Below are 26514 nucleotides of genomic sequence, written 5' to 3'. Positions count from 1 at the left end.
AAGCTCTGGTGTAGATACAAGATAGTCGGGTTGAACACAGTCCATGTCTCACATGGGTGTCACGGTGTTAATCCCTATTTTACAGCTGAGGTAACAGAGGCTTGGAGGAAGGGAAGTCACTTGCTAAGGTCATGCGACCGACAAGTGGCGGAGCCGGGATTAGAACCCAGGTCCTTCTGTCTTCCAGGCCCGGGCTCTAACCGTTAGGCCGTGCTGCTAGGCCCCCGGAGGCCCCGTGCCCCTCCCTTTCCTCTCAGTGGTTCTCCTGGCTGCCGTGACTCTAGTGCTGTACCCACCCTCAGCTTTTCCGCCCCATTTCCTCATTCCTCGGGCCTGGGCAGTGGCCACTTCACCACTGATGGACACTGTAACCTGAGGGGCCTGGGGGATGACCAGGGATCCCCAGGGCTTCGCGTTGGGAGAAACAGTTCCCTTTCTGAAGCAAACGTGGCTATCGGAACCTCTCGCCCCGTCCCCTGGAAAAGTGGCTCTCTCCCCTGTTCCAATCTGAGCCTGGAAAGACCTCCTCTGGTCATCGTGGTTGGGAGCGGCCGGGCCGTGGGGCTGGAAAGGGCTTTTATGGTCTAGTTGTCGCCTGCTAGCCCCCTGCCACGGGGGCAGGGGATGTCACCATCCCGTTTCTGGGCCTCTCCGCACACCGCGGGGCTGGTGGGGACTGTCGCGTGAAGCCCCAGTGACAGTTGGGGTCCAACTTGTTACAGAGGAAGGCGGCAGAGGGCTCCGTCCGGTCGGCTACGAGTCCCGTTGGAGTGGTCGGGGTCTCCCCCGGGTTTCTGCCCGCGGCCCCTGACCTTGTTTTCTCTCACGTTGCAGTGTGAGGAGTGGCTACCCAATGTTGTGTTGATGCCAGTCTGCCATGCTAGCCTGTCTGCCAGGGCCAGGGGACCTGTCCTTTCAGCTTCTTTCTCACACGCAGATGAACACTGGACTACAGAAATGTAAGTAGCGTGGCACAGTGGGCGAGGAGTTCAGTCCTTCCTTCCCCCCGTACCCCGTGCCCAGCTGCTTGTTGGCACCAGGTGTCTTCTTCCCCCCCAAAAAAAGTTCTCAAACATCAGTGGCCCAAGGTCTGTCGGCCCCCGGGTCCAAGTGCGGATGACTGACCCTAGGCAAGCAGACGTGCTTGGGTTTGTCCTGAGCTGAGACCCTGAACTCCTCAGGTGCACTTCAAGACATCGGATGCTCTTCCGCTTGCCCAGTGTTGGCCGCGGGTGAGGACTGGAGGGCCGAATTCCAGAGGGTGTTTTTTCTGACGGAGATCCCACCGAAGGAAACAGGAGCCCTCTGGAACCCTCTAGCCACAGGGAAGCCCCCTTCCTTGATCCCCTCTGTGTCCTCTTCCCGTTTTGGGTCCCGATCCCCAGCAAACCGACTCTTGACCGGCAATTCCTGGCTCGAAGCTTTCTCGAGTAGCTTTTCCCCTCGAACCGTCACCACCTCCTCCGACTCATCCGCGTTACTGTGGGCGTGGGCCCGCCTGCGATCCCGTTGTGATCTCCGAAGGGAGGGCAAAGGGGAGAGGCCTAGAAACTTAATCCATTCCGGGCCAACCGAACCCTCATTTCCCGTGAAACCGAAAGCCACTCCGTTGACGCCGGCAGAGTCCGGTCATAAAAGAGCAAGCGTCCCACGGGCCTCCAGTCTGCTCCGGAAACAGTCCTCCTCCATCGCCGACCGGCCACGGCCGCGGTACCGATGTCCGGCTGGCTCGGCCCCGGGGCCGCTGGCCGCCGACTCCCACCTTCCCGATGGTGGGTTTCCCGCCTCCTGGGGGAGAATCCCAGGCTCTGCTTGGCCTAGAGGGGCCAGGAAGTAGGCGGCCAGCCCCAGGGAGGCGGGAGGCCAGCCAGCCGACCGGTCCCACGGGTCTTCGTGTGTGTGTTGGGAACCAAGGCCCGCTGCAGGCCCGCTCCCCTGTCCTGCTGGAAGGGAGCGGTAGGGTGATGCCTGGGAAGCAGCTGGTGGCCAAAGGGAGGCCGGACTAGCCGGCGTCCTCGGCCAGCAGAGCGGCCCCAACTGGCACCTGTTGTGGGCATCCATCCCACTCCCTCTTGGGGCAAGCTCAGCTGCTTCCACAGAGACACACCTGTGTCTCCTTCATAGACTCCGTTCTCCAGAGAGGTTGGGGAGAAGGGAGCTAGTGATGGGGGAGACTCCATTCTTCCCCCATATTAAGCTTTAAGGCCCTGCTCAGGGCAGGAATGACGGGGTTGGGCGCAGAACCGTCCCCCTTCCCCAGGCTGGGGGGGCCCCCTCAGCCCGAGATGGAGGTCCCGGTGCGCCAGCCCGGCCGAGGCCAACGAGGCTGGACCAGCTCGGGCTCTGGGCCAACTAAGGGTGCCCCTCCGGGTCTGCAGAACCTGGAAGGTCAGGCCCTGGGATTCTCCCGGGGCGCAAGGACCACGTCACCATCTCCTTCCGCCGTCATCCAAAGGGCCGAGGTCGGGCTCCCATCCAGGGGCACCGGAGCCTTCTTTTATTGAAGCGAGGACGTTCAGAGTCAGGCGGCAGAGGGGCTAGCCGGCGGTTGGGGGCGGTTGCCGCGGAGCTCTCTCCTCCTTCTTCCTAGCCTCCCCCCCGGCCCCCGGCTCTCCCTTCCAGCCCAAGGACTCGGTGGATAGAAGCTGGAGGGCTCGGATCAGAGAGCAGGGTTGACTTCCCTCCTTGTCTTTCCTGGAGCGGGCTGTCCCGAAGAGTTAGACCCTCCCCCGGTTGGAGGCAGGGGGCTGGCCCGGATGACCTCCCAGGCTTCCTCCCCGACGGCAGCGGGTCGGCCGGAGCCGGGTCTGTGTGATGGGGAAGGAGGGGGCCGGAGGAGGGGCAGTCGGGGGCAGCCGGGTCCGGCACTGACGGGCTCCTCTCTCCACAGGGGACACCACCCAGAAGATGAGAGCTGCTCACTGCCCCACTCCAGCCGAATTGGATGCGTATGCTAAGAAGGTCGCCAACCACCCACTGACTATAAAAATCTTCCCCAACAGCGTCAAAGTCCCCCAGCGGAAACACGTCCGTCGGACGGTGAACGGCCTGGACACGTCGGGCCAGCGGTACAGCCCCTACCCGGCTCAGGCCGGCGCCAAGACCGGCCTGCTCGCCATCGTCAAGGCGCCGGCGAAAGGCGTCGTCAAAGACTTCGACGGGTCCCGCGCCCGCCTGCTCTCGGAGGCCGCCATGAACCCGCCGGCCGCCCCCTACGCCGCACCGAGCACTTTAGCCCACTCCCACGCCCACGCCCACGCGCAGGCCCAGGCCCTGGCCCGCCAGCAGGCCCTGCAGCACGCACAGACGCTGGCCCACGCGCCCCCGCAGGCGCTGCCGCTCCCTCAGGGTATCCCGCCACCGCCGCCGCCCCCTCAAGCCATGGCCCACCCGGGCCTGCAGCACCCCCCGGCCGCCCTGCTGCCGGCCGGCCTGCCCGGGGCCCGGAAGGCGCCGCCGGACGCCGAGGCCCCGCCCAACGTGACCGTGTCTACCTCAACCATCCCGCTGTCGCTGGCGGCCAGCCTGCAGCAGAGCCAGCCCCCGGACCTGAGCAGCATCGTCCACCAGATCCACCAGTTCTGCCAGACGCGGGCGGGCGTCGCCACTACCTCGGTGTGCGAGGGGCAGATCGCCAACCCCAGCCCCATCAGCCGGAACCTGCTGATCAGCGCCAGCACCCGGGTCTCCTCCGCCCACCACGGCCCCCCCGCCCTCCCCGCCACCGCCCCCCTGCCGCCGCCGCCGCCCTCCTGCGGGGTGGGCGCCGCGGACCACCCCGCCCTGGGCCTGCCGCCGCTGGCGGGCCTGGGCCGGGCGCCCGCCGGCTACCCGGCCGACCTGAAGCCCGCCACCTGGAACCAGCACCAGCTGGCCCACCTGCAGCAGATGTGCGGCGACGCGGGCGGCCCCGCCGGGCTGACGGGCAAGCACACGGCCGGGCGCGAGGCGGCCGGCTTCCCGGCCAAGCCCGCCGCCTACCCGCCGGAGCTGTGCCAGCTGGGCCAGCCCTTCCACCTGAAGGCCGCCCCCCTGGAGAAGCCGACCCCCTCCCCGCCCGTCAACGGGCTGGCGGGCCCGCTGCCCTACACCAACGGCCACTACTTCCCGCCCCTGTGGAACAACATCCTGCCCACGCCCAACAGCGACAGCTCTGGCTCCCAGGACCTCGCCGGGCCCTTCCACGGCGGGGGCCAGCCCGCGGGCGCGCCCCTCGACTGCTCCGCGCCCGCCCACTACCGCCCGGGCCCCGGCTGCGGGGGTCCCGGCTGCGGCGGTCCCGGCGGCGGCGGGGGGTCCGTGGCACCCCCGGCCGCCCCCGCCCAGAACGGCCTGATGCAGACCATGGATTACCTGAGCGGCGGGGATTACCAACAGGCCTGCTTCCGCGAACAGAGCCTGGCCCTGCTGAGCAAGGCCCCCCTGGCCCACCGCCCGCCCCAGCCCGCAGACAGTCGCAACATCCACGGCCAGCAGCACCCCGGCTACAGATAAACCGCCGACCCCCCGCCCTCCGACCCCTTCCCCTTCCCCTTCCTTCTCTGCCCGAGGAACACGCGCACGCGCTCACTCTCCTAGGTCTAGTCTTAATTTTATCAAGTAAGCAGGGCGTCTGTATCGGTCAGGCTGGGGTGTGATCGGTCGTCGTACGGTGCCTGCCTGCCGGAGGTCTGTTCTGCTGGGCTCTGGCGGTGACCAGCTCTCCCCTCGCCTCCTCTTCTCCCCCCGCTTCTCCGTTCCCCGTCTGTTTCCCGTTTTGCAGCCAGGCCCTCGGTTTCCCACTCTTCGCCCCCACCCTCCCGCCGTGCCGCTCTCCCGCGGGCCGGATTCCTGTCCTCCCCTTCCCCGCGGCGCGGCTCGCTGTCCGTCACCCCGTCCTTCGGGCTGGGAGCTTAGCCTCCCGCCGGCCTGGAGGGGCACGTGGGAGGGGAACAGAGCCCCAAGGGCTCTGCGTGGAGAGCGGCCCGGCCCGGAAACGGTTGGGAGGGGGCGGCGGGGTGGGCTCGACGCCCATGGGTTCGGGGGACCGACCCCGCCACAGGGATCGTCCGCGGGCCGCACCCCCGGAACGAGTGGAAATGCCTTGCCGACAGGTTCACCCGGACCCCCTCCCCTACCTCCAAGAGTTTGCTGCTCGATTGGAGAGACCAGTTAAAACACTAACGAACAAAGTGGGTCTGGCTCCCCCTTGTCATGTGGTCTCCCCCCCCGCCCCCCAAGTCCCCTTCCGGACCACCCCCCCACCCCAGCCCCCATTCCAGAGGAGCCTGAGTAGATAACGATCACGCTGCTTCGGGGATCTAAATCCCCTGAAACCAAGTGAGCGACGTTGGTTCTCTCTATGTACACTGGCTAAGAATATTGCTCTCGACACTGTAAGTTTTAAGTGTAATATTTCTGTATGAATGTAGTGTGGGTTTGAGTAGCATTTTGTGAACGAGTGGACCCACAAGCACATAAACCCCACTGGCCGCCTCTTGTCACAGTCCCTCGATGTAAAAAAAAGAGAAACACAAAGCCTTAAGCTCTGCGGGCGGTCCCTTGAAGAAACGAGCGTGGTTTCAAAATCCGAAGACTGACTGGTGTCCCCCGCCACCCCCCCCCAACCCCCTCCCCAGTTCGGGTGCGACTTCCCAGTTGGCTTAGAGACATTTTCCGTCAAGGAAAACTGAGACGGCCGCTTCGGTGTAAGTTTCTTTTCCCTCCTTTTGAGTTGTAGACGCTTGTTAGTTCTGGGCTGTGAACGGATTCCCCCTCCTCTCCCTCCTTTCAATTTCCAACCTCAGCCCCCCGTCCCCGTCACCACACACACCGTGCGGTACCTCTGAGCCAAAGTCCTTATTTAAGAGATTCGTTTCTTTTCACACGTGCGCCCCGTCCCGTTCCCCCCCCCCCGCCCCACCGGTTGTGTTCTTTAGCGATAAACTTTTTAGCAGCCTGAAGCGATGTGACTAGAGACCGGTTTTTAAATTATGTGTTGGCGTTGTTGCCTTATATTTAAGAAGAGGAAAAAATGCCTGACTGTGTTATGCCAAATGATAGCAACATGAAGTCCTAACTTATTGTTTCCGATCGTACTCCTGCAGCCTGGAAAGCTGGCCCATGAACAGAAGCACTTGAAGCTTGTCATGCAATATCTCCATAGCTCTGTCTGCGTGTCTGTCTGCGTGTCTGTCGGCGTGCCTGCGTGTGACTGACTGACCGGCCGGCCCGGGGGGGGGAGGAGCCGACCTCGCCGACTCTCCCTCTCCGGGGCCGGTGGAGGTCTGCGTGCGTGTGTCCGCGTCTCCCCGCGCGCCCGAGTCTCTCTCCGCCGCCAGCGTTCGAGGATCGCAGCGTCCCGTCCCTGCTCCCGGCAGGCGGAAGGGCCCCCCCCTCCCCAGACTGGAAACTCTCCCCGTTCATCTGCCGACAAAATGTGAAGCCAAGCTGTCTAGCTCTTCCGGCCTCTCCCTTCCGCTCAACCCAGGAGTCCTGGGGGGTCCCCCGCCGGCCCCCTTACCCTGCCCGCCGGTGGGGATGGAGTGGTGGGGTCTGAGGGTAACCTACTGTGAATCCTTCGCTCCCTGCTCCCCTCCTCCCTGCCCTCGGCAGTAGGCCCGGACTCTCTCCCATCCCTCCCGCTTATCCGTCTCGTCCTGCGGCGACGACCTCGTGGGCCGCCGGCCCCAGCCCTCCCACCCATCCCGGCCCCCGCCCAGCAATAAGGGTCCAAGCCCCGGCCACCGGGGAAGGGGGAGGCCGGGGGAAACTCGAGGAGATGGGGCGGGCCGGGGCATCTGGCCGCAGGTGGAACGCTCGCCGTCCACCTCCTGTTGGTTTAATGCTGTGAACGTTGACGACTTTGCTTTCTGGTTTAAAATGTGCCCGCTTTATGGCAGAGCCTCTCGGTGGGGGAGGATGAGGGGAATCGGCCCCGGTGAGGCCCCCACGCTCCCATACCGGTGGGGAGGCAGCTTTCTCCTCTGCGCCTTCTTTCTCCCGCTGGACGGGACCGGTCCGGCCTACGGCCTACGCTTGGCCCCGTGGCTTCCCCGGCCCCGGTCGGGCCTACGCTCTTCACCCCAGTCCCCCCGGCCCCTCCGTGTGTCTCGGTTGAATTGTTTGGAAAGTTCCCCCGCCGGCAGCTTCTCCGCGCCGGGGGGGACCGCGGCCCCCGGCATTGCCCCTGCGGCCGAGGCTGGTTACTCCTGCTGCTGCCGCCGCCACCGCCAATGCGGCGGCATCCCAACTCCTACTGGTTATACGAAGCTGCTTCTCATGTGCTACGGGTATAAACTAGGAAAAAAAAAACACTTTTCTTTTTTGTCTGCAGGAAAAAAATAAAAAAAAGTAAAGCCAAAAATCTGTCTCACCTACTCCCCCCGCCTCGTGGCTTGTGTGTGTGTGTTCGTAGCGCACGTTGAGGGGCAGAGTTGGCAAGGAAGCTGGGGCTCCGTCTCTGTAATCGAAATAGGAGGGCTCGGGGGTAGACTGGTCGGGGGCCGGCGGAGGGGAGCAGGATGTGCCAAAGGAGTCGTGTCTGTGTTGGTTAACGCCAGAAGCAGCGAGAAGGGATGAGTGGGCTGTGCTCTCCCGTGCCCCTTCCTCCCCCTTCCCCCTGTGCTTTGTGAGAAGCAGTGTGGCCTAATGGAAAGCGATCTTGGGCAAAGCACTGAACTTCTCTGGGCCCCGTCACCTCGTCTGCGAAGCGGGGAGTTCGATACGTGATTGGGTGGGGAGTTTTCTGTTTCGTTTTTAATGGTATTTGTTAAGTGCTTGCTATATGGCCGGCGCCGTTGGAAGCGCCGGGGCAGATACAAACTGATCGGGTTGGACATGGTCCACGTCCCGCGTGGGGCTTCGCAGTCATAATCTCTGTCTGACAGATGAGGTTCCTGAGGCACAGAGAAGTGACTCGCCCACGGTCACGTAGCAGGCAACTGGCAGGGCTGGGATTAGAACCCAGGTCCTTCTGACAAACAGGCCTGGGCTCTATCCACTAAGTCACGCTGCTTCTGTACGTGTTTCACGCGTTCTCCCTCCTGTTTCAACTCGGAGCCCCGGTTGTCTTGTAGCTACCCCAGTACTTAGTACGGTGCTGGGCACATAGTAAGCGTCTAATAGCACAATTATTATTATTTGTGACCAGGTGGGGCCTGGGCTGCACCCCTCCCACCCTCCAGCTGGCAAGCATTAAGAAATTAAGCATGTGCCAGGCACCCTGCTTCTCCTTGGGATGAGGAGGCTCGTCCTCCAGCCTCCAAGCTGCCCACCTGCCCCCTGACCTGCCTGGCAGCTGCCATGCCCAGGGAAGCCCGCGTGGCTCAGCGGAAAGAGCACGGGCTTTGGAGTCAGGTCATGGGTTCGAATCCCTCTCCACCACATGTCTGCTGTGTGACCCTGGGCAAGTCACTTAACTACTCTGAGCCTCAGTTACCTCATCTGTAAAATGGGGATTAGGACTGTGAACCCCATTTGGGACAACTTGATCACCTTGTATCCCCCCCCAGCGCTTAGAACAGTGCTCTGCACATAGTAAGTGCTTAACTAATTCCCTCATTATTATTATTATTATTATTATTATCTGTCCAGAGGATTGTGGGGGGGCCAGGCTCGGGGCACTGGGCTCAGGAAGCTGGGGAAGCCGTGCGGCCTAGTAAAAAGAGCCCAGGCCTGGGAGCCAAAGGATGTGTGTTCTAATCCTGGCTCTGCCATTTCTCTGTTGTGTGACCCTGGGTGAGTCACTTCGCTTCTCTGTGCCTCAATTTCCTCATCTGTATAATAGGGATTGTGAGCTCCATGTCGGACGGGAACTGTATAATAATAATAATAATGACATTTATTAAGCGCTACGTGCAAAGCACTGTTCTAAGCGCCGGGGAGGTCACAAGGTGATCAGGTTGTCCCATGCGGGGGGGGGCTCACAGTCTTAATCCCCATTTTACAGATGAGGTAACTGAGGCCCAGAGAAGTGAAGTGACTTGCCTAAAGTCACACAGCTGACAAGTGTCAGCTTGATTTGAACTGGATTTGAACCCATGACCTCTGACTCCAAAGCCCGGGCTCTTTCCACTGAGCCACGCTGCTTCTCTACGCTGTATCCAACCTGATTATATCTACCCCAGTGCTTAGTACAATGCCCAGCACATAGTAAGCGCTTAGCAAATATCCCAATTTTATTACTTGGGCTTGGGGGCCGAGGATTGGGGGGGCCGGGCTTCCTCAACTCCTCTGCCACCGCCCAGCTGTTATCTCCCTCCACCCTTTGGGCCCCCAATTCTTTCTTTCTCTTGCCGGCTCTGAGATAACCCCCCCATCAGCTGCCTCTGTGGTTGCCCTCAACCACACCCGGGAGTGCCAGCCCCAACTTGTACTTCCGAAGCGCTTAGTCCAGTGCTCTGCACACAGTAAGCGCTCAATAAATACGATTGATTGATTGATTGTTGGCATCTGTGCCACCTGTGGGCTTGCCCTGTGCGGATGGGGCCGTGCCCCAGAGGCATGCCAGCCCCGCCTGCCCCTTCCCTGGGCGCAGGGCCTAGAGCTGCAGCGGGGGCGGTGACCACCACGCTCCGGGCCTCGGTCGCCCCTGGCCCTGGGGGATGGGGCAGAGTCAATGTTAAAAGGGAGCTTGGGCCGCCAAGACGGACTTTGCCCCTCGGACCCGTCGGACCCTTGTGTGTGGGGGCCCCAGAAGGGGAAGGGGCAGGAGAGGGAACTGCTCCCCTGCAGCAACATGGAGCCTGGCAAGGGAAAATGGGCCCATGCTGCAGAGGGAAGGGTTGAGGTGGAGCTGCCTCCGCTTCCTCTTTTCTCCAATTCTTTCCCCGACCCGCTCGATTCTGGCCACAGTTCCCTTCACCTTGCCATCCTGAGGTCACCAACCACCTTCTGCCTAACAGCCTCTACTCCCTCCTAATCCTCCTCCACCTCTAAGCTGCTTTTCAACACTCGCGACCACCCCCTTCTCCTGGAGACCTTATCCAACCTCGGCTTCACTGACACAGTTTTCTCCCAGTACTTCTCCTCTCTGACTGCTCATTCTCAGTCTCTTTTATTATTATTATTATTATTAATGGCATTTATTAAGCGCTTACTATGTGCAAAGCACTGTTCTAAGCGCTGGGGAGGAACACTCTTGACCACCCCTTTCTCCTGGAGACCTTATCCAACTTCAGCTTCACTGACACGGTTTTCTCCCAGTTCTCCTTCTCTCTATTTGACCGCTCATTCTCAGTCTCTTTTAATAATAATACTAATAATAATAATGGCATTAATTAAGCGCTTACTATGTGCAAAGCACTGTTCTAAGCGCTGGGGAGGAACACTCTCGACCACCCGCTTCTCCTGGAGACCTTATCCAACTTCAGCTTCACTGACACAGTTTTCTCCCGGTTCTCCTCCTCTCTCTTGGACCGCTCATTCTCAATCTCTTTTATTATTAATAATAATGGCATTTATTAAGCACTTACTATGTGCAAAGCACTGTTCTAAGCGCTGGGGAGGAACACTTTCAACCACCCCCTTCTCCTGGAGACCTTATCCAACTTCAGCTTCACTGACACAGTTTTCTCCCGGTTCTCCTCCTCTCTCTTCGACCGCTCATTCTCAGTCTCTTTTAATTATAATAATAATAATAATAATAATGGCATTTATTAAGCGCTTACTATGTGCAAAGCACTGTTCTAAGCGCTGGGGAGGAACACTCTCGACCAACCCCTTCTCCTGGAGACCTTATCCAACCTCGGCTTCACTAACAGTTTTCTCCCGGTTCGCCTCCTCTCTCTTTGCTCATTCTCAGTCTCTTTTATTATTATTATTATTATTAATAATAATAATAATAATGGCATTTATTAAGCGCTTACTATGTACAAAGCACTGTTCTAAGTGCTGGGGAGGTAACAAGGTGATCACGTTGTCCCACGGTGGGGGTTCACAGTCTTAATCCCCATTTTACAGATGAGGTAACTGAGGCTCAGAGAAGTGAAGTAACTTGCCCAAATTCACACAGCTGGCACTTGGCAGAGCTGGGATTTGAACTCATGACCTCTGACTCCAAAGCCCGGACTCTTTCCACTGGGCCACGCTGCTTCTCTATTTTTGCCTCTCTACAGAGTGTGGGATTAGGATGTTAACGTGGCCTAGTGGAAAGAGCCCGGGCCTGGGTTCTAACCCCAGCTCTGCCCCTTGACTGCTGTGTGAGCTTGTCAAGTCACTTCTCTGTGCCTCAGTTACCTCATCTGAGAAATGGGGATTAAATCCTACTCCCACCTATTTAGACTGGGAAGCCCCCTATGGGACGGACGCTCTACCTGGACTGCTTATCGTGAATCGACCCCAGCGGTTAGGACAGTGCTTGGCACACTGTAAAGGTTTAACGAATACCACAGTTACTGTTTTCCTCAACCAACACCTGGGCGGCCGCGGCCGCGTCAGCATCGGTAGGGGAAGCAGGAGCAGAGCCGTTGTGCTCCTCTCCGGCCACAGGAGGGCGGCATCCCCGGCAGGCAGCGCACACGCCACTGGCCACCAGATGGCGCTGCCGCTTCACCACTCCGCCGCTTCTTCCCGCCCTCCTGCTCCCTCCCTCCCTTTCTCTCGCTCCTCTCCTTCCCTCTTTCTCCCTTTTCCTCTCCTTCCCTCTTTTCCTCTCCTTCCATCTTTCCCTCTCCATTTTCCTCTCCTTCCCTCTCTTCCTCTCCTTCCATCTTTCCCTCTCCCTTTTCCTCTCCTTCCCTCTCCTTTCCCCTCCTTTCCTCTTTTCCTCTCCTTCCCTCTTTCCCCCTTTTCCTCTCCTTCCCTTTCCCTCGCCTCTCTTTCCCCCTTTTCCTCTCCTTCCCTTTCCCTCTCCTCTATTTCCCCCTTTTCCTCTCCTTCCCTCTTTCCCTCCTCTTTCCCTCTTTTCCTTTCCTTCCCTCTTTCCCCCTTTTCTCTCCTTCCCTCTCCCTCTCCTCTTTCCCCCTTTTCCTCTCCTTCCCTCTTTCCCTCCTCTTTCCCTCTTTTCTCCTCCTTCCTTCTTTTCCTCTTCTTCCCTTTCCCTATTTTTCTCTCCTTCCCTCTTTTCCCCCTTTTCCTCTCCTTCCCTCTTTTCTTCTCCTTCTCTTTCCCTCTTTCCCTTTCCTTCCCTCTCTTCCCCTCCTTCCCTCTTTTCCTCTTCTTCCTTTTCCCTATTTTCCTCTCCTTCCCTCTTTTCCTCTCCTTCCCTCTTTTCCTCTCCTTCCATCTTTCCCTCCCCCTTTTCCTCTCCTTCCCTCTTTTCCTCTCCTTCCATCTTTCCCTCTCCCTTTTCCTCTCCTTCCCTCTCTTTTCCCCTCCTTCCCTCTTTTCCTCTCCTTCCCTCTCTTTTCCCCTCCTTCCCTCTTTTCCTCTCCTTCCCTTTTCCTCTCCTTCCCTTTCCCCCCTCCTCTTTCCCCATTTTCCTCTCCTTCCCTCTTTCCCTCTTTTCCTTTCCTTCCCTCTTTTACCCTCCTTCCCTCTTTTCCCCTCCTTCCGTCTTTTCCTCTTCTTCCCTTTCCCTATTTTTCTCTCCTTCCCTCTTTTCTTCTCCTTCTCTTTCCCTCTTTCCCTTTCCTTCTCTTTTCCCCTCCTTCCCTCTTTTCCTCGTCTTCCTTTTCCCTATTTTCCTCTCCTTCCCTCTTTTCCTCTCCTTCCATCTTTCCCTCTCCCTTTTCCTCTCCTTCCCTCTCTTTTCCCCTCCTTCCCTCTTTTCCTCTCCTTCCCTTTTCCTCTTTTCCTCTCCTTCCCTTTCCCCCCCTCCTTCCCTCTCCTCTTTCCCTCTTTTCCCCTCCTTCCTTTTCTTCTCCTTCTCTTTCCCTTTTCCTTTCTTTCCCTTTTTCCCTCCTTCCCTTTTCCTCTTCTTCCCTTTCCCTATTTTCCTCTCCTTCCCTCTTTCCCCCTTTTCCTCTCCTTCCCTCTTTCCCTCTCCTTCCCTCTTTTCCTCTCCTTTCCCTCTTTTCCTTTCCTTCCCTCTTTTCCCCTCCTTCCTTCTTGTCCTCTTCTTCCCTTTCCTTATTTTCCTCTCCTTCCCTTCCCCCTTTTCCTCTCCTTCCCTCTTTCCCCCTTTTCCTCTCCTTCCCTCTTCCCCTTTTCCTCTCCTTCCCTCTTCCCCTTTTCCTCTCCTTCCCTTTCCCTCTCCTTCCCTCTTTCCCCCTTTTCCTCTCCTTCCCTCTTTTCTTCCTCTTTCCCTTCTCCTTCTCTTTCCCTTTTCCTTTCCTTCCCTCTTTTCCCCTCCTTCCCTCTTTTCCTCTTCTTCCCTTTCCCTATTTTCCTCTCCTTCCCTTTTCCTCTCCTTCCCTCTTTCCCTTTTCCTCTCCTTCCCTCTTTCCCTCTCCTTCCCTCTTTCCCTCTCCTTCCCTCTTTCCCTCTCCTTCCCTCTTTCCCTCTCCTTCCCTCTTCTTTCCCTCTCCTTCCCTCTTTTCCCCTCCTTCCCTCTTTTCCTCTTCTTCCCTTTCCCTATTTTCCTCTCCTTCCCTTTTCCTCTCCTTCCCTTTTCCTCTCCTTCCCTCTTTCCCTCTCCTTCCCTCTTTCCCTCTCCTTCCCTCTTTCCCTCTCCTTCCCTCTTTCCCTCTCCTTTCCCTCTCCTTCCCTCTTTCCCTCTCCTTTCCCTCTCCTTCCCTCTTTCCCTCTCCTTCCCTCTTTTCCCCTCCTTCCTTCTTATCCTCTTCTTCCCTTTCCTTATTTTCCTCTCCTTCCCTTTCCCCCTTTTCCTCTCCTTCCCTTTCCCCCTTTCCCCCTCCTTCCCTTCCCCCTTTTCCTCTCCTTCCCTTTCCCCCTTTTCCTCTCCTTCCCTCTTTTCTTCTCCTTCTTTCCCTTCTCCTTCTCTTTCCCTTTTCCTTTCCTTCCTTCTTTTCCCCTCCTTCCCTCTTTTCTTCTTCCCTTTCCCTATTTTCCTCTCCTTCCCTCTTTCCCTCCTTTCCTCTCCTTCCCTTTCCCTTTTCTTCTTTCCCCCTCCTTCCCTCTCTTTCCTCTCCTTCCCTCTCTTCCTCTCCTTCTCTCTTCCCTCTTTTCCTCTCTCTCTCTCTCCCTCCCTCCTTCCCTCTCTCTCTACCTCTTCCTCTCCTTCTCCCTCCACCAAAATCACAGTAAGGGCAGAGACCAAGCTGGTGGTCTCAGCCAGAGCGGGACCCCCCCAAGGCTCCTGCCCCAGGCCACAGTGGAGGAAAAAGAGGGGCAGGAGGAGAAGGCTCCCCCTCCCTTCCTTGGCTCGGTGACCCCTCCCCACACCCCTGCAGCCCCCCTAATCCCTCTCCCTCCTCCAGGACAGAAGCCCCCCTCTCCCTCCTCCGGGACAGGAGCCAGACGGCAGCCCGGCTGGGGAGGGGCTCGGGTGCGGTCTCCGTCTCGCGGTGTGGTAGGGTGGTGGCAGGGGCGGCCCCGGTGGCCCGGGCCACCGCAGGGAGCTAAATTCAGCAGCCCCGGGGCCCGTCCGTCCCGTTGCCCGTCCTCCCCTCTCCTCCCCTCCCCCCGCTGCCCCCAGCAAGCCAGGCGGAGCGCAGGTTAATAAATACAATCCAGCGTTTATTACAAACCGGGCCAAGCCCGCTCGCCCGCGCTGCCTTGCCGCCGCCCCGACCGATAAATAACCAGAGCGGCCCGGGCGGCCAAAGCCAGGCCCCGGGCCTGGAGCCCAGCCCTGCTACGGGGGCTGGTAGGGACCGGGCAGGGGCCCGGGAGGGCCCCCAGCCTCGGCCCGGGAAAGCACCACGATCAGGCCCCTGAGATGTGGGAGCACCGGGGGGGCATCCGGGCCCCGAGGCGTCCAAGAGGGGACCCGCCCCAGCCTGGCTCGCCCTCGGGCCCGGCGGCTCAGGCCAGGATCCTCCGCGGCAGCTCCACGGCGGCGCGGATGAAGAGGGCGTCGTCGCGCACGTAGTCGCGCTTGCGGATGTCCTCGTGGGAGATGAACTTGGGGTAGCCGAAGCCCAGGGCGGCCCCCGAGCTCCCCGAGCCGCGCCAGGCCCCCGGCTTCTGGAAGTTCTTCCAGTGCGGGTCCGGGTGGAAGGTCTCGGTGACGTGCTGCGGCTTGGCCAGGGAGGGGTCGCTCTGGTCCAGCAGGGAGAAGGTGACGCGCAGGGCGAAGGGCCACTCCAGCAGGTTGTCGTAGTCGCCGGGCAGCACGCGGATGTAGAGCGACAGGTGGGTGCCCTCGCCGCTGCCGTTGCCGTTGAGGAAGGCGGACACCTGCAGCCGGTAGCCGTACTTGTGGGTGTAGAAGGGGCGGCTGAGGCACTCGTGGTTGGGCCGGCCCCGGGCCTCCTGCAGCCGCCGCCCGTAGCCGCCGATGCGCCACACCAGGACGCCGTCGCTGCCCGCCGCCAGCTCCTCCACGTCCCGGCGCAGCTCCTGGAGCTCCTGTCGCTGCCGGCTCACCAGGGCCCACGTCAGCCCCAGGTGCAGCTTCACGCTCTCCTCCACGTGCCGGGACATGGCCAGCTTCGGGCACTGCGGAGGGGGCACGCGCGAGGCGCCGGTGGGATCGCGGGCATCACGGGACGGGAGGGCTGGGGCGGTCGCGGGCAAGGGAGGGGCGGGACGGGAGGGGGGTCAGGAGCTGGCGGGGGCGAGGGCAGCAGCAGGACGGCACCCTTCCCCAGCCCAGGGCGCCCGGGACGGGGAGGAGGGGACGAGAGGAGGAAAGGGCGAGGGCCGCGGAGGCGGTGGGAGCCGTGGGGTTGCTCACCCGGTGTTTGCAGCCGGCGTCCTTGAAGGGGCACAGCACCAGGGCCGTGTTACAGTTGTCCTTCAGGTGCCCGGGCAGGTCCTCGCGAGCGACGGCGCCCGTTCCGCATTGGTTGGGGCAGGGCAGAGGGAAGCGTGGGCACTGGTACTGGTGGTTCTGGGGAAGCGGAGGGAAGCGTGGGCACTTCAATTGGTGCTTCTTGGGAGGCGGCGGGGGGAAGGAGCGTGGGCACCGCTAGCTCCGGGGGTGGCGGGGGGAAGGAGCGTGGGCACCGCTAGCTCCAGGGGTGGTGGGGGGAAGTGTGGGTAGGGGTACTGGCGGTCTGGGGGAGGGGAGTATCGGGTGATGCCCCCCAGACACACCTCAGTGCCCCCCGCTTCAAGGGCCAACGGGCAGTGTCCCCCGCTGCCAGGCCCCTCACCTGGATGGTGTCAAAGACGAACTCCTTGGTACAGTAGGGGCAGGGCTGGGTGCGTTTGGGGCACTCGGCGTTGGCGTGCTGAGCCAGCAGCCGACGCATCATGCGGGCGCCGCACTTGTTCTCACAGTACACGCTCTCCTGCGGGCACAAGCCCTCGTGGCCCTGCGGGGAGAGGCCGGCGATGACCCGCCCGGGCCGCCCTCCCTCCGGCCCCGCGCGCCCCCCGCGCCCTCCCCGGGAGCCTCCCGCACCTCGTAGGCCTCGCCGCTGAAGTCACTGCCGCAGAACTGGCACTTGAGGCGGCGCTTGGCGCAGAGCTGCTGCAGGTGGGCGGGCAGGTCGCGGCGGCTCAGCTTGGCGCTGCAGCGGTTGGGGCAGGAGACCACGTTGTAGCCGCAGGCGCTCAGGTGGCTCTGGGGGGGCGGCGGGGCCGGGTCAGGCCGCGGGGGTCCCGGCTCCCACCTCCCTCCGCCCCAAGCCGCCCCGACGGTCCCCGAAGCCCACCCGTTCCAGAGTCCCCGACTCCGAGGGCTCTCCCCGGGCCGGTGCCCGTGCCCGGAGCCCCCAGCCCGCGCCCACCCTCACCTGCAAGTGTCGAAGTGCCCCGTTCCAGCGGCAGCCCTCCTCGCTGTGGATGCAGCGGATGGGCAGGCCCAGCACCTGCACCTCCAGCTCGGGGTCCGGATAGATCTGGGGAAGGGGCCGGGGGAGACCGGGGAGGGGGATCAGCCGGCTTCTCCTCCCTCACCTCCCCCCCACCCGCGGCTCCCTCTTCCCAGCGGGCGCCAGTCCCATCCGGGTGGGCATCGAGGTGACCGCCTCCGGGCCTCGTGCCCCCTCCCGCCCCCCTCGGCGACGACCTCTCCCCGGCAAGCAGCTCCTCCCCCTGCCCGCCCCGGGAGAGCCGAGGGACCCTGGCTCCGTGCCTCCGGGTTGGCCTGCTGCCCGTCCGGGGACCCGGGGAGCGAGGAAGGGCGCAGGGGGGCGGCTTCCTGTGGGCACAGAGCAGCTCTGTGAACCCCGGGCTCCGCACAGGCCCAGCTTTGTGCCCACGGGCCGCCCCCCACCCAGGGGCTCCAGCTCGGCCGCCCGGAGGGGACAGACGTCCTTTGTGGCTGGCAAACAGAGCCCCCGAGTCCGCCGTTGACGTTGGCCCGGGGCCCGAGCCCAACGCTTCCCCCTCCCCAAATCCACGGCAGAACAGGCAGGCGCTTCAGGGGACGGGGGGCAAGCGGTGGGGGATCGGGGCCTGCGGGAAGGGCGCCCGGCCAAGCGGGGAGCCTCGCCCCCAGGGCCTCACCTTGGCATAATCCAAGGGAAGTTGGTCTTCTGGGCACTGGAAGACGCCTTCGCTGCAAGAGAGAAAGGAGAGATGAGGGGCCGGGCCCGGCCCACAGTCCCTCCTTCCCTCCCCAAGGGCCCCGAAGCCCTCCGCGGGCACCCCTCCTCCACACATGTACACACCCCTCCCTCTCCCAGTGGCCTGACCCCACGGCAGGCCCGCCGCCGCCTCCATCACACGTGTGCACCGGCACAGACATACCCTCCGCTCCTCCCCGCCCCCGGCCTCTCCCATGCCGGAGATCGCAGAGGGTGGGGCCGCTGGGGTTGAGCCCCCCCGCCCCCCGACCCCTTCCCCAGCCCCCCATGCCTGGCTCGCCAGACTGGTCTGACCCGTTTGGGGCTGACGGGCAGAGAGAGAGAGCGAGACAGACAAAAGGCCCCAGGAGTCAGACGGGTTTGGGGCTAAGTGGATCAGGGTCAGGTCACCGGGGCCATCTGGGCCTGAGCCCTCCGGCCCTCCCAGCGCGGAGGGACCGGATCCAGACGGGGTGGTTGGAGGGGGTAGGGGAGGAGAGGGGGCGTTCAGCTGGCCCAGCCCTGGCATCTGGCTAACAGGTGGCTCCTGCCAGCTCCTCCCCACCCCCACCGGGGCAGCAGCCGGTCAGGGGCAGGAGCCGACGCTCCTCTCCGTCCTCTCCGCCCTCGTCTCTTCCAGGACGGGGCCCCGCTTCCATACCCCCCGGGCACCCGGGATTCCCACCTCAGGGAGCCCGGCTCTGGGACCCAGCCGGCAGGGCCGCGGGAGGAAACGGGGGACGAGGTCACAGCCACAAGCAGAACTGTGGGCAGGACTATGTCCGTATCTGTCATTCACTTCTTTATATGAATGCCTGTCTCCTCCTCTGGGCTGTAAGCTCGGTGTGGGCAGGGAATCTGTCCGTTTATTATTGCATCGTCCTCTCCCTAGCTCTCAGTCCAGTGCTCTGCACACAGTAGGCACTCAATAAATATGATCGACTGACGACTGGCCACAATGGGTACCACTCGGCACTCTGCCACCTCCTTGCCCGTGGATGCCCCTCCTGCTCTCTGGACACCGGCTGCCCAGGGAAGGCAGGATCTCCGTCGTGCCACCCCCTGGCCTTGACTTCCTCTAGAGCCTCCTTCCAGATGCTAAGGTGACCACGCATGACGGGCCTGGGACTGCCCGTGCCGGCCGGAGTCACGCGGGCGGGGGGGGGCCCGTTCCCCCCGTCATGTGGGGGCAGCAGGGGTGGGCAAGGCCCAGACCCCCGCTCCCCGCTGCCAGGGATGGCAGAGATGGGCAAGGCCCGGACTCCCGACTCTCCCCTCGCCGCCATTGGGGACTCTGAGTGGCAGCTGGGCTAGTTGGTCCCTGGCATCCACTCTCCCTGCCCCCTGCCCGGCCCCAGGCGTGTCCGACAACCCAGCTGGGAAGCGGGGGTGCTCCCATCTGCCGCTCCGAGGCCGCGGGCACAGAGGGCAGAGGGGTCTGTGGGCGCTGGGGGCCCAGGGGGCTTTGGGCCCTCTGCGCTGGCCGGGTGGAAGCGGGCATCTTTGGCCCTCTAAGCACCCAATCCCATGGGCAGGGGTTTGGGGGGGGCAAGAGCGGTGGCATGCCAGGGCCACAACGCGGCCCCTGGAAGGGGCAGCAGGAGGAAGCCGGGACGGGAAAGGGGGATTTCCGGAAGGGAGAGTGGAGGAGGCCCCGGGACGGGTGGGAAGGAGGGGAGGGATGGGAAGGGGGAAGGGAAGGAGGAGAAGGGGCGCATGCGTGTGGCATGCGTGTGGCGGCTCTCACCCTCTCCCCTCCCCCACCCACCCCCCTGGAGGGGGAGGGGCGAGCCCAGCGGGCAGACCGAGAGGCCCAAGGAAAGCCAGGGTGGACAGAGACAATCCCCTCTCCCCCTTCCTCAACCTCCCAGGACCAGTGAGGCCGGAGACAGACCACCCCGGGGCGGGGGGGGGCGGTCAGAGGGTCAGCGAGACACAATCAAGTGTGTGTGCAGACGTGCATGTACGCAAGCGTGGGTGTGCCCGTGCCCGTGCCCGCGTGCTGCTGGGTGTATGGGTCGAGGGTGGCGGCGGTGGCATGTTTGTGACCGCGGGTGTGCACTGGAGGTCAGTTGTGCAGAGGCATTCATGTGTGTGGTTCTGCATGTGTGTGGAGAGGGGTGCCATGGTGAACAAGTTTGTAAACTCAATCTGCACCCAGTAAGCACTCAATAAATACGACTGAATGAAGGAATGTGGGCAGGGAATGCATCTGTTATACTGTACTCTCCCAAGCGCTTAGTACAGTGTTCCGCTCTGCTCCGTAAGCGCTCGATAACTATGACTTCCCCTCCCCACAGCGCCTGTATATTCATTCATTCTTTTATTTTACTTTGTTAATATGTTTTGTTTTGTCGTCTGTCTCCCCCTTCTAGACTGTGAGCCCGCTGTTGGGTAGGGACCGTCTCTAGATGTTGCCAACTTGGACTTCCCAAGCGCTTAGTCCAGTGCTCTGCACACAGTAAGCGCTCAATAAATACGATTGAATGAATCTGTTACTGTTTTTTTTACTTGTCCATATTACTAGTCTATTGATTTTGTTAATGATGTGCACTCAGCTTGAATTCTATTTGTTCTGACGACACCTGTCCGCGTGTTTTGTTTTTCATTCAGTCGTATTTATTGAGCGCTTACTGTGTGCAGGGCACTGTACTGAGCGCTTGGGAAGTCCAAGTTGGCAACATATAGAGACGGTCCCTATCCAACAGCGGGCTCACGGTCTAGAAGGGGGAGCTCACAGTCTTGTTTCGTCGTCTGTCTCCCCCTTCTAGACCGTGAGCCCGTTGTTGGGTAGGGTCGGTCTCTATATGTTGCCCACCTGGACTTCCCAAGCCCTTAGTATAGTGCTCTGCACACAGTGAGCGCTCAATAAATACGATCGAATGAATGAATGACTGAATGGGGTGGCAGCGGGGCGGGTGTACTGGGGGGATGCGCCTGCGTGTGCAACGTGCGTGGCGATGGGGACGTGAGGGGGAGGGACGGAAGAGAGCAGGGGCCAACTGGCCAGCGCATTTGCTGGACTCACCCGGAGCCCGGGCAGCTGGGGGAGAAGCGAAGGAGGATGAGAAAGACACAGGATTCGCGCTCCAACCCCTAAATCCTTCCTCCGCCGGAGCCCGGAACAACGATAATCAATACAATAATAATAATAGTGGTATTTGCTAAGCGCTTACTTTGTGCCAGGCACTGTACTACGCGCCGGGGTGGACACAGGCAAATCGGGTGGGACGCAGTCCGTCCCACATGGAGCTCACGGTCTTAATCCCCATTTTACTGACAAAATAAGGAAGGCTCACAGATAATGGTATTTGTTAAGCGCTTACTATGTGCGAGGCACTGTTGTAAACTCAATCTGCACACAGTAAGCGCTCAATAAATACGACTGAATAAATACGACTGCCCTCCCCGCTGGGGAGGCTACAAGGTGATCAGGTTGTCCCACGGGGGACTCACAGTTTTAATCCCCATTTTCCAGATGAGGTCACCGAGGCCCAGAGAAGTGAAGTGACTTGCCCAGAGCCACACAGCTGACAGTTGGAGGAGTCGGGATTTGAACCCGTGACCTCTGACTCCAAAGCCCGGGCTCTTTCCACTGAGCCATGCTGCTTCTCCAAGCGAAGTGACTCGCCCAAGGCGCTTAGATCTGCGACCTCCGGCCATTTGCTACTCACCCCACCCTCAACCCCGCCATATCTTTAAATTGTATATTTTAAGTTTTTTTATATCCAAGCCTGAATCCCCCTCTAGACTGGAAGCCTGTCGTGGGCAGGGAACCAGCCTGCCAATGCTGTTGTACTCCCAAGAGCTCAGTACAGTGCTCCGCACACAGTAAGCGTTCAGTAAATATCACCGATGATTATGACGATGTGGCGGAGCTGGGATTAGAACCCAGGTCCTCTGATGCCCAGGCTCATTCTAATCCTGTCTCTGCCACGTGTCTGCTGTGTGACCGTGGGCAAGTCACCTTACTTCTCTGGAGAAGCAGCATGGCTCAGTGGAAAGAGCCCGGGCTTTGGAGTCAGAGGTCATGGGTTCAAATCCCGACTCCGCCAACTGTCAGCTTTGTGACTTTGGGCAAGTCACTTCACTTCTCTGGGCCTCAGTCACCTCATCTGTAAAATGGGGATTAAAACTGTGAGGCCCCCCGTGGGACAACCTGATCACCTTGTAACCTCCCCAGCGCTTAGAACAGTGCTTTGCACATAGTAAGCGCTTAACAAATACCATTATTATTATTATTATTATTATTATTATTATCTGGGCCTCAGTTCCCTCATTCATTCAATCACATTTACTGAGCGCTTACTGTGTGCACAGCACTGTACTAAGCGCTTGGGAAGTCCAAGTCGGCAACATATAGAGACGGTCCCTACCCAACAGCGGGCTCACAGTCCAGTCTCATCTGTAAAATGGGGATTAAGACTGGGAATCCTATGTGTGGGACAGGGACTGTGTCCGTCCCGATTATCTTGTATTTACCCCAGTGCTTAGAACAGTGCCTGGCACATAGTAAGCACTTAACAAATACTATAATTATTATTATTATTATTTCCAGTAGGCCACACTGCTTCTGACCAGAGAGCCCAAGGGACTGAGCCCCTTCCTTCCTCTCCCCCTCGTCCCCCTCTCCATCCCCCTCATCTTACCTCCTTCCCTTCCCCACAGCACCTGTATATATGTTTGTACACATTTATTACTCTATTTATTTATTTATTTTACTTGTACATATCTATTCTATTTATTTTATTTTGTTAGTATGTTTGGTTTTGTTCTCTGTCTCCCCCTTTTAGACTGTGAGCCCACTGTTGGGTAGGGACTGTCTCTATATGTTGCCAATTTGTACTTCCCAAGCGCTTAGTACAGTGCTCTGCACACAGTAAGCGCTCAATAAATACGATTGATGATGATGATGATGATAGGCGAGCGTCGGCTGGGAATACAGTGGGGGCCGGGTGGGAGTCTGGTGGTCATAGTTGGGGTCAGGGGCCGTTTGCTACACAGGGTCCGGCCTGAGAAGCAGCATGGTGTAGTGAAGAGAGCACAAGCCTGGGACTTGGAAGGCCGTGGGTTCTAATTCTGACTGCTGTGAAGTCAGTTTACACCTCTGTGCCTCAGTTCTCTCATCTGTAAAATGGGGGTTGATGCTGACGTCACTTTACACCTCTGTGCCTCGGTTCTCTCATCTGTAAAACGTGGGTCGATACTGTAAGTCCCATGGGGGACAAGGACGGACCCAATTTGCTTGTTTCCACCCCAGTGCTTAGTACAGTGCCTGGCATATAGTAAGCGCTTAACAAAACAAACAAAAAAACCCTACTCCCCCCGATCCAGGTTGGGAGATAGGAAGGGGGTGGCAGCAGGGGGTCGTTAGCAGGGGTGGGCGTGAACTCTCTTCACTGAGCCCATTCTAGGGTAGGGACTGTCTCTCTATGTCGCCGACTTGTACTTCCCAAGCGCTTAGTACAGTGCCCTAGCGCTCAGTAAATACGACTGAATGAATGACTAATGTCCGTCTCCCCTTCTAGGCCACAAACTCACCGTGGGCAGGGAACGTGTCAATCAATCAATCAATCGTATTTATTGAGCGCTTACTGTGTGCAGAGCACTGTACTAAGCGCTTGGGAAGTACAAGTTGGCAACATATAGAGACAGTCCCTACCCAACAGTGGGCACACAGTCTAGAAGGGGGAGACAGACAACAAAACCAAACATACTAACAAAATAAAATAAACAGAATAGACATGTACAAGTAAAATAGAGTAATAAATTTGTACAAACATATATACAGGTGCTGTGGGGAAGGGAAGGAGGTAAGATGTCCACAACTCTGCTACTTTGTAATAATAACGATGGTATTTGTTAAGCGCTTACTATGTGCAAAGCACTGTTCTAAGCGCCAGGGAGGTTACAGGGTGATCAGGGCGTCCCACGTGGAGCTCACAATCTTAATTCCCCATTTTACAGGTGAGGGAATTGAGGCCCAGATTAGTTAAAAGTGACTTGCCCAAAGTCACACAGCTGAAAAGTGGCCATGGTAAGGATTGTCTCTATATGTTGCCAATTTATACTTCCCTAAGCGCTTAGTACAGTGCTCTGCACACAGTAAGCGCTCAATAAATACAATTGAATGAATGAATCCATGACCTCTGACTCCCAAGCCCTTGCTCCTTCCACTGAGCCATGCTGTAGTCTCCCGAGGGCTAAGTACAATGCCCTGCACATCACAAGCGCTCAATAAATAGCACTGATGATGATGAAGACCCTCCCGATCCCTTCAGGAGACAGAGGCGGGTCGGGGGAGAGAGGCCTGGGCCCGGGCAGGATGATTTCATGGGGTGCCCGCTGTCTTGGTCGGCTGGGAGGGCGCCCAGAGTCCGGGCCGTGGACACGCCGTGTGCCCGGGTCTGTGTCCGTTAGTTAATAATAATAATAATGGCGTTTATTAAGCGCTTACTATGTGCAAAGCACTGTTCTAAGCGCTGGGGAGGTTACAAGGTGATCAGGTTGTCCCACGTGGGGCTCACAGTCTTCATCCCCATTTTCCAGATGAGGGAACTGAGGCCCAGAGAAGTGAAGTTGGCACATGAGCCCTTGTCTGGATCTCCCCCGCCCTGAGGAAATCTATCCCAGCCCCTTCCCAGCATTTCATTCATTCATTCAATCGTATTTAGTGAGCGCTTACTGTGTGCAAAGCACTGGACTAGGCGCTTGGGAAGTACAAATTGGCAACATCTAGAGCCGGTCCCTATTCATTCATATTTATTGAGCGCTTCCTGTGTGCAGAGCACTGGACTGGGCGCTTGGGAAGTCCAAGTTGGCAACATCTAGAGACGGTCCCTATTCATTCATTCATATTTATTGAGTTTTTCCCCGTGTGCAGAGCACTGTACTAAGCGCTTGGGAAGTCCACGTTGGCAACATCTAGAGACGGTCCCTACCCAACAGCGGGCTCACAGCAGCGGCAGCAGCGGCCATGTGGAGGCTGGGGGTGGGCAGGGGATGGGCAGAGGTTGAGCCCACTGTTGGGTAGGGACCGTCTCTATATGTTGCCAGCTTGTACTTCCCAAGCGCTTAGTCCAGTGCTCTGCACACAGTAAGCGCTCAATAAATACGATTGATTGATTGATTGATTGATTGGGACCTGGGGGTGGCAGGGAGTGGGGGCCTGGGGGAGCGGGTTGGGTCAGACAAGAGGACTGGCAGTGCCCGCTCTCTGGGAGCGCGGGACCCCCCACCCAAAGCGGCACACGAGGGGGCACAAACGGGCATCGATTGCCCCCCCCCCCCCCCATCCCGGCCAGGAAAGTTTGGGGACTTTTAGACTGTGAGCCCACTGTTGGGTAGGGACCGTCTCTATACGTTGCCAACTTGGACTTCCCAAGCGCTTAGCCCAGTGCTCTGCCCACAGTAAGCGCTCAGTAAATACGACTGATTGATTGACCGTCTCTATACGTTGCCAACTTGGACTTCCCAAGCGCTTAGCCCAGTGCTCTGCCCACAGTAAGCGCTCAATAAATACGATTGATTGATTGACTGTCTCTATATGTTGCCAACTTGGACTTCCCAAGCGCTTAGTCCAGTGCTCTGCCCACAGTAAGCGCTCAATAAATACGATTGATTGATTGATTGACTGTCTCTATACGTCGCCAACTTGGACTTCCCAAGCGCTTAGTCCAGTGCTCTGCACACAGTCAGCGCTCAACACGATTGACTGATCGACTGACTGACTTTGTCTTTGGCCCCGGTGCCCCCCACGGTCGGCCACCAAGGTAGGGACAAAGGCCCCCCCAGTTGCCCCCTGATGTCACAGGCCTCCCCTTCCCCCCCGTGACGTCAGAGGGGGGGCGTGAGGTCACGGGGAGGGGCGGGGCGGGCTCTCCAGACAAAGGGCAGGGAGGCGGGCGACCCCCCCCAGCCCCCCTAGCCCTCCTCCTGCGTGCCCCTTTGTGCTCCTGCTGCTCCGGGGGCCGGTCCTTTGTTGGGTGGCGGCCCCTGGGAAGCCCCCGGCCCCCCGGCCCTCCCCATCCCCCGGTCCCCCCGGTGCCCCCGGATCCCCCGGTGTCACCTGAGGAACTCCTGCAGGCAGGTGTCGCAGAAGCGGTGCCCGCAGGTGGACACCTGCACGGGCTCCCGCATGGGCTTCCCGCACAGTGGGCACAGCAACCGCCGCTTTGGCTTCTCCAGGAACTTGTAGTCGAAGCCGGGCATGGCGGGGGGCAAGGGGTCAGGGGTCAGGGGGGGCAAGGGGCCCGAACGCCACGATCCCCGGACACCAGGCAGGCCCGGGCCGACGACGACGAGGAGGAGGAGGAGGCCGAAGACCAGCAGCAGCAGGAGGAGGAGGAGGAGGAGGAGGAGGAGGAGGAGGAGGAGGAGGGGTCCACTGCCCCGCCCCTCCCCGGGAGGAGGAGGAAGGAGGGAGGAGGGGGAGGGGTGCCCCAGGCAGTCCTAGCGCCGAAGGACAGGCCGGGAGGGAGGGTCTCCCCCCCACCCCATCAATAATAATAATAATAATCATGGTGTTTGTTAAGCGCTTACTATGCGCAAAGCACTGTTCAAAGCGCCGGGAGGATACAAGGCCATCAGGTTGTCCCACGTGGGACTCACAACCCCAGGCGGTCCTAGCGCCGAAGGACAGGCCGGGAGGGAGGGTCTCCCCCCCCCCCCCCATTAATAATAATAATAATGATGGTGTTTGTTAAGCGCTTACTATGTACAAAGCACTGTTCTAAGCGCTGGGGGGATACAAGGCCATCAGGTTGTCCCACGTGGGACTCACAATCTTAATCCTTTTAGGCCGTGAGCCCGTTGTTGGGTAGGGGCTGTCTCTATATGTTGCCAACTTGGACTTCCCAAGCGCTTTGTACAGGAAGCGCTCAAGAAATACGATTGGTTGATTGATTGATTCCCATTTTCCAGATGAGGGAACTGAGGCCCAGAGAAGTGGTGACTTGCCCAAAGTCACACAGCTGACAATTGGCGGGGCTGGGATTTGAACCCATGACCTCTGACTCCAAAGCCCGGGCTCTTTCCACTTAATCATCATCATCATGGCTTTGGTCAATCAATC

General features: G+C 59.5%; 2 protein-coding genes across 3 annotated transcripts; one reads left to right on the top strand and one right to left on the bottom strand.

Moving 5' to 3' along the window:
• The first annotated feature begins 840 nt into the window (after positions 1-840).
• On the top strand, positions 841-5018 carry FAM222B (family with sequence similarity 222 member B). Of its 2 annotated transcripts, none has more exons than XM_038759869.1 (2): positions 841-959; positions 3003-5018. In XM_038759869.1, exons 1-2 carry the CDS (start codon positions 865-867, stop codon positions 4492-4494), a joined length of 1587 nt encoding a protein of 528 aa, XP_038615797.1. In that variant the 5' UTR covers positions 841-864; the 3' UTR covers positions 4495-5018. The 2 variants fall into 2 exon arrangements, with proteins under 2 accessions (XP_038615797.1, XP_038615796.1); XM_038759868.1 differs by having other exon boundaries at positions 2891-5018.
• A 9514-nt stretch (positions 5019-14532) lies between these two features.
• On the bottom strand, positions 14533-25652 carry TRAF4 (TNF receptor associated factor 4). The gene is made up of 7 exons (XM_038759400.1): positions 25510-25652; positions 17383-17434; positions 16668-16772; positions 16334-16495; positions 16083-16244; positions 15662-15817; positions 14533-15423 (listed from the first exon to the last, which is right to left on the bottom strand). Exons 1-7 carry the CDS (start codon positions 25650-25652, stop codon positions 14788-14790), a joined length of 1416 nt encoding a protein of 471 aa, XP_038615328.1. The 3' UTR covers positions 14533-14787.
• Positions 25653-26514: the final 862 nt, after the last annotated feature.

The sequence above is a fragment of the Tachyglossus aculeatus genome, chromosome 17 (assembly GCF_015852505.1).
Source record: "Tachyglossus aculeatus isolate mTacAcu1 chromosome 17, mTacAcu1.pri, whole genome shotgun sequence".
NCBI lineage: Eukaryota > Metazoa > Chordata > Mammalia > Monotremata > Tachyglossidae > Tachyglossus > Tachyglossus aculeatus.
This window is presented reverse-complemented; position numbering and strand designations above follow the sequence as displayed.